We start from the raw sequence: 10,779 nt of genomic DNA on the forward strand, positions 1-10,779 counted from the left end.
CTCCCAGGATCTAATAGAACAGTGTTGTTGGCATTTAGCCATTACTGCTCGGGTGTGTTACAAGGCACCTGCTGTGGGCCTGGGCAGCTCTGTGCTGGGTGACACTGAGAACACAGACTTGGGCTTTCATTCTGGTAAGGGACAGTGACAATACATGGTAATAAATATGATTTTGGAGTTGCACAGGAGCCTGGGTGGATGCCATGGAAGGGACTGACCCCTGTGTAGAAATGTCTGGGGAAGTCACCAGTCACCAATGTCAGCACCTTGAGGGTAGGAATCAGATCTGGAAACACTGTCCTCAGTGGCAAGCCAGGCAGAGGATGAGTTCAATAAAGGCTGAGAGAATGTTGAGGGGCGTTCATTCAGGAAGTATTTATAGAGCAGCTGCTGTGTATAGGCACTGTGAATAGAAGGCATGATTGAGAAGAGCCAAGACTTGCGGAACGAGCAGGAATTTGTTCTGTAGACCAAGAGGGAGACATGTCTAGGCAGAGATAACAGGAAGTACAAAGGCATGGGGGCATGAGAAAACATGCAGGACTTGGGAAAAGATAACTATGTTCCACTGGAGTACGAGACCTGGTCCAGGCCTGGCAGGCAGTGAGACAGCAGAGACAAGGACTTCTGGCCACTGGGCTGCTTTATGTGTTGAGAAGCTGGGACTTTTCCTGGCAGTTTGGGGGTGCCCCATTTTCTCAGCTTTGCCATGGGAACCACACTGGGCTGAGGAGTGGTGCCAGGATTCTTGGCTTTGCTTCTCACCCACCCACAAGGCAGGGCTGGGCAGGGCCTGGCTAAGCCACAGATGTGAGGCTGACTGCTGAGCTGCATGTACTTGGGGGAGGGTTGTTGGCAGAGCTCGGGGGGCGCAAGCTGTAAGTGAACCTGATGGCTACATTCTGATTGATGGTGGAGTTTGTCTCCCAAACTGTCAGAGGGTTTATAGAGGTGCCACTCACCCACAAGGCGGGAATTGCTTGTCAGGACACCTGGCCGTGAACAGAAGACAGAGCTGTAACTTGGTGTTTTCTCAGCTTAATGGCCCCGCTGCTGACCTGCCTGCTGCCTTGCGTTTGTTGGTGCCTGAGTGTGGAGGGCAGATGAGGACTGGCAGGGAGGGCTGGAGCCTGGGCAGTGCCTGGCCTCTCTTTTTCCCTGGTGCTGCTTACCTTTGGGATGGGTGGAACCTTTGTGAGACCAGAGACCAGAGGTGTAGGAGGGAGAAGAAGGATCAGGAAGAAAGTGCTTTTGAAATGGGCTTGAAAGGTGGAGAACATTCCAGGTGGAGGGGAGAGCATGAGCAGGACAGGGTGACATTTGAGGTGCAGTAAGTAGTCTGTCGGTATATATGGGGCTTATGGAGGGAAATGAGGGAAAGAGGGAAGGTGGAGAAGCGGGGGCATCCAGAACTTAGTGGTCTCAGTGAGGAGGTGGGACTTGGTTGTGTGTGCAGAGGGGAGCTGCAGACAGTGTTGGAACAGGGCAAAGAAGGGTCAGGGCTCTGTGGCAATAGGGTGAAGGAACAGACGAGCGACATGACAACCCATTGCCCTGATGAGTGTGTAAGACCCTGAAAGTGGGAAGAATGGACAAGAAATTTCTGAGATCATTGGGCAGAACCCTGAGCTGCTTCACACCTCTGATTCCACTCGCCCCAGATCCCATCATTTTCAGCCCCTTTTGTCCCCTGCAGGGGCTGCGCCACAGGCTCCTGTGATGTGGTCCGAGACCGGGACCACTGGAGAAGGCAGGGATGGGGAGGGAGAAGCAGCTTGGTGGTCCCTGGCCCTGGACTCTCAGGAAGGGTGGTCCTGGGAGTCAGACCACATGGCAGGTGAGTGGGCCTGGAGTAGCTTCAGCAGCTCACCCCCTTACCCCCACCATTGGCCAAGAGTCTGCCGGTGGCTGTGCCAGATACACCTCAGTGGGGTCAGCTGCCTGCCGGGCCCTTGGCCCTGCCTCCGCCCAGCCTGGTTGCTTCTGTGGACTGCTTTGAGAAGCATGTGTGCATGCTTGTCCTCCCTCAGCCATCCCGTCTTAATCCCTTTATAACTGCACTTGTCCAGGAATCTGGGCTGAGTGAGGTGGGGATGAATAATTAATGTCAGGCGCTTCAGACACCAAATATTTGAACAGCTGCCTGGTGTTTTTGCTGGCAAGGGCCTAGAGGCCAAAATCAGGACATTGGCTGGGGGTCCTGCTGTATGGCTCTGACGGGCCTTTGCCAGCCAGCTCTTTCCCCTGGTAGACTTGTCAGGCTGGACCATGGGACACGGGATGCCCAGGTCCTGGGTGGGGGTGGCCTTGTAGACCTGGGTGTCTCTGTCCTCTTCCTGCTCTTCTTAGACCTGGAAGACAGGTGGACAGCAGGCCTAGACTAGGTGTCTCCTGAGGACCTGACCTAGTGTGTGAATGGGCTAGTTTACAAGTAGAGATCACCTGGAGCAGCACGCAGTGCAGAGAAGGCTGAGGTATGCAGAGTGAAAAGGACTGAAACGTCAGAGTCAAGAGCACACAAGTTTCTTGACTCTCTCTATCCCAAGCCCAAGTTTCTGTCTGGCCTCACCTAACCCCAAACCTGACCCCTCCCTAGGGGAACAGAAGGGATACCCTTGGCCTCGTCTTGCTAGCCCCAGGCCCTCCTCACATCCTGCTTCCCACAGGCTCTGGCTTCATCATGTGCAGCGGCAAAGAGAATCCGGACAGTGATGCTGACTTGGATGTGGATGGGGATGACACTCTGGAGTATGGGAAGCCACAGTATCCTTGGGGCACTGCGGGACAAGGTGGGGCTGTTGGGACAGGCCAAAGGGAATCAGAAAAGCAGTGAGCACCTCCAGTCACTCATCCACACCACCCCCCCCAGGGTCAGTGTCTCAGTCTGGGCCAGGGGGAGCCCTCCTGAGGATTCAACCCTCATGGCCCACCGCAAACTAGGATCCATTGTCCTTGACCACCATGCCAGATACACAGAGGCTGACGTCATCCCCTGCACAGGCGAGGAGCCTGGTGAAGCCAAGGAGAGAGAGGCACTCCGGGGCGCAGTCCTAAAGCAAGTGTGGGCACAGGCCTGGGCGTGTGGGATAGAGGGATGGGAAGCCCTGAGGTGCGTGTCAACCCAGTACCCACCCTCAGGGCTATCCTGCCTGCCTTTGGGGCTCACTTTGTTCTTCCTCCTTTCCTCTAGTGGTGGCCCTCCCAGCACACGCATCACACCTGAGTTCTCTAAATGGGCCAGTGACGGTAAGTCCTGAGCCACATTAGGAGTGATGGGGCTGTGGTAGTGACTGACTCAACCCCTCACCTGTGCTGCCCAGTCTGGCCAGAGTGTGAGTTGCCTCTCTGTCCCAGCAGAGATGCCATCTACCAGCAACGGTGAGAGCAGCAAACAGGAGGCCATGCAGAAGACCTGCAAGAACAGTGACATCGAGAAGTGAGTGTTTGGCCAGGAGGGAGGCCTGGGGTACCGCCGCTCAGTGGGAGGGAGGGGGGCCCTTTGCTAGTAGGAAGACCTGCTGCCCTGGGCACACAGCCGGCGGTGGAGCCCAGCTGGTGCTGAGCATGCCTTTGTGAATTGATCGCTGGGCCATGGCCCCGGGAGCCTTGGTGGAGAGAGGAGCAGTCGGCCGGCCTGCCTGCTTGCCTGCCCGCTGCGGCAGCCTCGGCCCGGGGAGTGTGATGTATGGCTGCCCAGCCCAGCCAGCACACTTGATTCATCTCCAGTTTCTGTTTCTTAATCGGGAGCTAAATTGGTTTCATTTTTCTTGTCCCGGATGGCGCTTGCAGTGGGTTTTAGGCAGGAGTATTGGGTCTCATCACTTCTGATCGGAATTTTTGGCCTGTGTTCTCTGGCAGGGGAAATGGGGATCCGTTAGCACTTCCCCCAGGGCTGGGCAACCTCTGGCCTGGATCCTCAGGAACCACCAGGATTTGAAATCAGCAGGGCACCTTACTGTCTTTCCAGAAGCCCAGGCAAGGCCAGTTCTGGCCCCAGGAGGCGGCATTGTCCAGTTCTGTCTGCCTGGAGCTGCCGCTGTTGGCCGTTGCCTAACTCCTTGCATCCACCTCTCCCTCCTCTTCAGGCTAGGCTGCCCGGGGTTAAAAGGCAGCCTCTTCACTCCAGGGCCAGTGTTCCATCTTGCCTGCTGCCAGGAGAGTGGATTGCAGGCCGGTGCAGGGCCGGGTCGGTGGCCCAGGGTCACCTCCCATTTGTTTCCCTCCATTTTGTGTTGTCATAAATTCATTCCAGCCCGTTGTGGTTGATCAGTTTATCTCGGCCGGGGCCGCGCGTGCTGCTGGCATGATGTATGGGCCGCAGCGCGGGGCCCGGCTGCCCATGAATCACCGCAGCTGCTCCGTGTCAGCGCCGGAGCGGGCCGCACGGGTTCGGCGCAGCCAGCTTGTGGGGGGGAGGAATGACGTATGGATGTTTATTTAATAATTCTCTCCTACTCCAGCTGAGCGGGGCGGGCGGGGCCGTAAGGGGCGCCCACCCTCATCTGGAGGGGCTGCTCATAAATCAGAAAGACAAGATCATTAATCAGGGATGGCGCCCGAGGGGGAGGTGGGGGCCAGAGCCAGTGGCCATCCATGAAGGTCCTACCTGCTGAGGGCCGGGGAGCTGGGGTTTCTGTCCCACCTGTGTGAGCGTAGGCATCAGTGGGCGGGGCTCTGGGATGAGTTGGGGCCTGGCTCAGTCATGTGCAGAGATCTCCATTGGGTCCGGATTTGCGAAGACTGGGGCCCTTCAGTCCCCATGACGTCTCTCTTCCCAGTACACATTATGGGTTCCCGTCCTAGATCTTTTTCACAACCTAGGGAAGGAGAAAGGCAGGATGATACGGCTTCTTCCAAGAAATTCTCCACCCCGTGCCCTAGAGGGGGTCAGGAGTAGCTCACAGCCTGCCTGGGTCAGGGGCCTGGAGGATTGGGTGTTTCTCAAGAACAAAGAATAGAAGCCAGTTATGTGCGAAGCAAATCCAAGATAGGGTGGGCTCTGAAATTGGATGTGGCCTTGGAGCTTTGGGAGATGGGAGTGGGAAATGGCTTCATTCTCTCCTGGCCCCATCCTTTTTACCGTCCCAGCTCTAGCTCATTCTCTGGTTTGGGGTTTGACAGTTTTCTACTCGGGTAGGCTGCCCCCAGCTCCAGGCCTTGGTTTCCCAATCTTTGAAATAACCACATAGGATCAGCCTGGTCCTTGGAGAGGAAGGGAACACAGCTACCCATCCTTGTCTCCTTGTCAGGAACTTACCAGCAATCCAGATGGGGGTGGCATATAGAGCATTGGGCAAAATGCCAGAGGGAGGAGCCAGCTGTGCAAGCGCTTGTGAGGAAGGAGGGGAGGGTAAAGGCTTTCCAGAGCTGGAAAGTCAAATGGATATTCCCAGAAAATCTGCCAGTGCCAGGAAGAGTTGTAGTCAGAGCCTTTCTCAGCTTCCCTGGAGAGAGGCAAGGCAGAGAGAATCATGGACCTGTAGAATGATGGATCTAGAGCATCCCTGATACAGGGACACAGCCATCAGGAAGTCCCATTCTGTGTCACTGTTAGTGCCCTAAGAGAGAAAGGTCAGAGATCAAAGTTCATTGCTGCCCTTGAAATGTTTCCCACCATCCTACCCATGTAGGGACATTACCACCTACACCCAGAAGGGACAGATAACCTGTAAGCGTTTTGGCTTTATGGGCCTACTGTCTACCCCAAGCTGGCAAGACACACCACCCTTGTGATTCTAGCTCAGCTGATTAAATGTACCTTTTAAACCTCAGCGCTTACTGTTTACAGCCCTCTTCCAACATCCTCAACAATTTCCTGTAAATTGCCTGTAAGATAAACTTCCCTTTCTGATTGTGGCATCTGGGGTCTTCTTGGACACAGTCTCCCTTCCCAGTGTAGCACCTTCTGCTTACCCTCAAGTGAGCCTTTCAGCCAGATGGGCTATAGGGCCTCTTGGCCTTGGTTCCCACTGTTGGCTCAGCCTGGAGGCCTGTCTCCTCCTTGGAATAGCCAGTGTAGAGTAATGATTACTCACACAGTTACTGGTTGATCACAGAATCAGTATGCCAGGGTTTGAATCCCATCTCCCCCACTCTCTGTGAACCTTGGGCAGGCTACTTAATGTTTCTGTGCTTTAGTTTCTTCATATATAAAATGGGAGTATTAGGATCTCCTCATGGGGTTTTTGTAAGGTGTAAATAAGATAATAACTTTTAATCCCTCAGTACAGTCCCTGGCATTTAGTAAGTGCTTAATAAATTTTAGCTCTGTTATTTGTATTATTGTCGTTATTATTCCCTGAAACCCATCTCTAGTGCCATCTTTTCGACTCCTCCAGGAAGCATTCTTCCCCCTCTGAGCCTCTCTGGGTTCTGTTGACTTGTTTTAGGAGGGGTGGGAGGGATCACTCTTTAGAAAAGTCCTAGCTCTTCCCTGTTCAGTATTGCAGCTCAGAGAGTCTTCCAGAAGTTGTAGGGACCTTATACAGGGCTTGGACAACGGGTGGGGACCACCAAGACATCTGACATGCCTATGAAGAAGCAACCAGGAACCCTTGAGGTAGGCTAGGGACCTATATTATGTGGGCCTCATCAGTCCCTGCATCTCTCACTCTCCCTGGGGGTTGACCAGCTCGCTCTTCAGCAGAAGTTTACTCATACTCACGTGCCTAGTATGGGGCTAATGTCCATTCATTGTTGGTGGAGTGAGCAGCTTGCCCTCAGGGAAGTGAGTCTAGCAGAGGAGACAGACATTTGCAGTTGTACTGCTGTGGTGAAGTCCAGTACAGGAGCTAGAAGAGCACAGAAGGGGCAGCCACCAATGGGGTACTAGCTAGGGGCTTGGAAAAGGCTTCTGGGAGGAGATGGGAACTAGGCCTGAATGATGAGATAGAACTAGTGAGTGAGGAGGTGGGTGTGATCCAGAAGAAGCAGAAAGTGCTAAGAGGCCAGTGGAGTGAAAAATGGTGGGGTGTGTGGGGAAACTAAGGAGTCTGGCATGCATGGAGCATAAAGTGCGTGGCAGGGCACTGAGGGAGACCTCTGGCGGGGACCACCCAAGCAGGCCCTTGTAAGCTTGTGGAGAGTTTGGTAGAGCTTTACTCTGAGGTAGGCGCTGAAAATGTTGGAAGTAGAAGTGGTCAGGTTTGCAGAATTCTAGGTGCTAGAACAGAATGGCATGGAGTGAGGGAACTGGAGGCAGAGAGGCCGTTCAGGTTGGTGGGGTAAAGCACAGAGGAAATCATGAGCACTGGACTAGGGATGGTAGCGGTGGAAAGAAGTGGAGATGCCAGAGATATCAGGAGCTAGATGACAGATTTTAGATGTCGGGAGTGACTGGGAAGGAGCGGTTTGAGAATGGTTCCCTTGTATCGGGCTTAGAAATTCACCAGGATGGAGGTGGAGGAACAAGGCGGGTGAGCAGTGCGTTTCTGGAATGTGGGGTCTGTGGATCTAGGCTATGGGTGGGGTGGAAGGGGCAGGGATGTCTAACAGACATCTATTTATGTGGTTCTGGAATGCAGGGGAGGTGTGGGCTGGAGGTTCAGGTTAGGGATGCCAGGCTGCTGCCTGCCCAACTATGCCATCCTCTTTGCAGAATCACCGAAGATTCAGCTGTGACCACGTTTGAGGCCCTGAAGGCTCGGGTCAGGGAACTTGAACGGCAGCTATCCCGTGGGGACCGTTACAAATGCCTCATCTGCATGGTGAGAGGAAGGGAACCTTGGGTGCCCCTGCTCAGGCTTCGGTGCTCCCTGGGGGTTGGAGAGGGTCTCTGCCCTGTGATCTGGACCCTTCGGAGCCTGGGACAGCCTCAGAGTGACCCCTCCCTTCTCTGCCCATTTTCTCCCCAGGACTCATACTCGATGCCCCTAACGTCCATCCAGTGTTGGCATGTGCACTGTGAGGAGTGCTGGCTGCGGACCCTGGTGAAGTGGCATGGGGGTCAGGAGTGGGTGGCCGTTTGGGGTACTGCCCAGATGTCCATGCTTATGCTTGAGCCTGCCTGGGGGGAGGAGGAGCGAGGAGCAGGGGGAGCAGAAGCAGAGACCACAGCCCGAAGCCTGGATATCCACCCCCAAGCTCACTGCCCTCCTCCCCCAGCCCAGGTTTATTACATTCTCCCTGCCCTTGGGTTCTCTGCCTGCTCCCTTCCCCCAGCCCCCACCCCAGCAGGCCCACGTATCACACAGAGCAGCAAGATCCCGGGTCAGGAGGAGGCTGGGTGTGGGTAAGCAGGACCAGGGCCTCGCCCCTCCCCCTCCCATTACTAAGCTCCTTCTGCTCCTGCCCCTGTTCTTCGCTCAGGAGCAGCCATTAAAATGTCGCCCGGAGACAGCAATAAAAGGCCCGGACGTGGGCTCTGTGTCCTGATCAAAGGCCGCGTGTAATCTCGTTAGGGCCGCGGCAGCCACAGCTGGACCCAGCCTTGTTCTCATTACCGGGGCTCCCACTGCGGGCCTGGCCAGGCGGTTTGATCCTGGCGTCCTCCCAACGCAGGAGCGTGCCTCCCTGCTCACAGAGACCGCCCATGCCTCCCTCGGACAGGACTAGTCCGCGGTCGCAGCACACAGCTGGTTCACGGAGATGTGGCTGCAGGCCCAGGTGCTCACAAGAGCAAATGTGCGGCCCAGGGTATAACCAGAGCCCTCCCTGTTCTCCCTGCAGGGTGCCAAGAAGCTCTGCCCTCAGTGCAACACCATCACAGCGCCCGGAGACCTGCGGAGAATCTACTTGTGAGCTAGCCACCCCAGGCAGGCCTTGCCTCAAGCGCCCCACCTGCCCCACCTGTGACGTGACCCCCCCTTGTACATACTTGCACACAGGTTCCCCATGTACATACACGCACACACACGAACGCACACACACGCACACACACAGGACCCTGGAGCCAGAGTGGAGGCTGAGGCCCAGGCCCTGCCTGCTGGCTCCCACCAAGATTGGGGACCATACCTGTTCCAGGTTCTGTTCCCAGGGTGGGGCAGGGAGGTGGGGGTGGGGGGAGTAGCCAGGCAAGGCTCCTGAGATCCAGCCCCCAGACTGACAGACGGACGGACAGACATGCAAACACCAGACTGAAGCACATGTAATATAGACCGTGTATGTTTACAATGTTGTGTATAAATGGGACAACTCCTCGCCCTCTTCCCCGTCCCCTCCCCTTTGGTTGTATGATTTTCTTCTTTTGTTAAGAACACCTGGAAGCAGTGCCTCCTTCAGGGCTGGCTGGGGGCTCGGCCCATCCACCTCTTGAGGTGCCTGCCTCTGCTGCTCCCTCTCCCTCTTGCTCTCCTGTGGTTCCCTTCCCTCTCCCATGTGCTCAGTGTTAAGTGGTGTATATTTCTTCTCCCAGACGTGGGGCACATGCCCCAAGGGACATGATCCTCTCCTTAGTCTTAGCTCCTGGGGCTCTTCATAAGGAGTTGGGGGAGGGGGGAGGCACAGGAAATGGGAACCGAGCTGAAGCAGGGGCTGATAGTGGGGCTGGATGAGGGTGCCCCTGGCTACCCAGCCTTCTGCGGAGAACCTTTCCTGGGGTTAGAGCTCTGTTCCCAGGAAGAAGTGTTGTCTCCCCTGCCCTTTCTTGTGGGCCCCATGGTGTGATGCTGTGTCTGTATATTCTATACAAAGGTACTTGTCCTTTCCCTTTGTAAACTACATTTGACATGGATTAAACCAGTATAAACAGCTGCTGCCTCTGTGTGTGTATACGGAGGGGTGGATGGTGGGGTGGTATGAACAGAGGCAGTTAAGGGGTTAATTCCTGACAGCAGTGTGGGGAAAAAGATTTGGCTGTGGGTTTGAAAAGCCATGTGGGGTTGGTCTGCTCAGGGGCCCTGGAGCACTGTCAGGGGTGGGGATGAGGCCGGGACCTGGACTCCTGACTATTGATGGGTAGGGGCTCCAGGTTAATTCCTTATCGATGCAGAATCGTCAGCTCATTAATCACAGAAGAGGTCAGAGCTTAGGGGTACAGAGGGGATGCAAGCTGTATCCCCCAGTCTAGGGCTGGAACAGCTATAAGCATGGGTGAAAACATAAGCCCCAAACCTCTGTCCCTTTCCTAGTCCCTTGAAAGTGAGCTAGGGACCAAAAATGGAAGCACCATCTCAGTCCCTCGTGGCTTCTGTTCTGCATCCTAGTGACCAACAGCCTGGTATAGCTACTGCCCAGATCAGCCAAACAGTAGGAACCCCCTTTACCCAAGGTGGCTCCTCAAGTCAGGGAACTGAGGCTGGGGAGCTAGCACTGGAGATGGAGCTTTGTCAGATGGTCATCCCCACGGCTGCCCAGTGCCAGTGAGTGAGCAGCATTCTGTGTGCCTGGGCAAGGTCTCAAAGCTGAGATGAGTCCTCGTCCACCACAGAAAGCTGTTCTGACAAAACATTATCAAGATCCGCGTATCTTCATGACTCCAGACACTCCTTTCCTTCACACGTTCTCACACACCAGGCCTACCCTCCATCTTCTGGAATCTTAAGACACAGCCATCTCTGGGATGCCCACAGTGAATATTATAGAATCAGGTCCAGCTGGCAGATCCTGTCCTCTGCACTCAGATAACAAGTCACCCTCACTGGAGTCCAGCAAAGGCCCTTCACAGCCCCAGGTCCAGCTCAATGGCACCAAATATTCTGAAAGCAAAGATTTTGGGGCCCAGGATTCTAGGGAATGTGTGTGGCCTGTCGAGGCAGAGCAGCCCAATTCCCATCAGGCTGGCTCCTTTCGGATTTCTACTCCCTCCCTCCCTGCCGCGGACTCAGTAGGTCCTTGATGGCT

The 10,779-nt window shown here is 55.1% G+C and overlaps 1 protein-coding gene across 4 annotated transcripts in view; it reads left to right on the forward strand.

Annotated features, from left to right (window-relative positions):
* Window positions 1–9,689, forward strand: part of RNF220 (ring finger protein 220) — a 231,446-nt gene extending 221,757 nt beyond the window's left edge. For all 4 annotated transcript variants that reach the window (XM_057708648.1, XM_057708660.1, XM_057708639.1 and 1 more), the window contains 7 exons: window positions 2,667–2,763; window positions 2,969–3,055; window positions 3,191–3,246; window positions 3,358–3,436; window positions 7,598–7,706; window positions 7,854–7,928; window positions 8,668–9,689. In XM_057708648.1, the coding sequence (XP_057564631.1) occupies window positions 2,667–2,763; window positions 2,969–3,055; window positions 3,191–3,246; window positions 3,358–3,436; window positions 7,598–7,706; window positions 7,854–7,928; window positions 8,668–8,739 (575 nt within the window). In that variant the 3' untranslated portion in view covers window positions 8,740–9,689. The remainder of the gene's footprint in view (window positions 1–2,666; window positions 2,764–2,968; window positions 3,056–3,190; window positions 3,247–3,357; window positions 3,437–7,597; window positions 7,707–7,853; window positions 7,929–8,667) is intronic.
* Window positions 9,690–10,779: the final 1,090 nt, after the last annotated feature.

The sequence above is a fragment of the Hippopotamus amphibius genome, chromosome 1, assembly GCF_030028045.1.
Source record: "Hippopotamus amphibius kiboko isolate mHipAmp2 chromosome 1, mHipAmp2.hap2, whole genome shotgun sequence".
Classification (NCBI taxonomy): Eukaryota; Metazoa; Chordata; class Mammalia; order Artiodactyla; family Hippopotamidae; genus Hippopotamus; species Hippopotamus amphibius.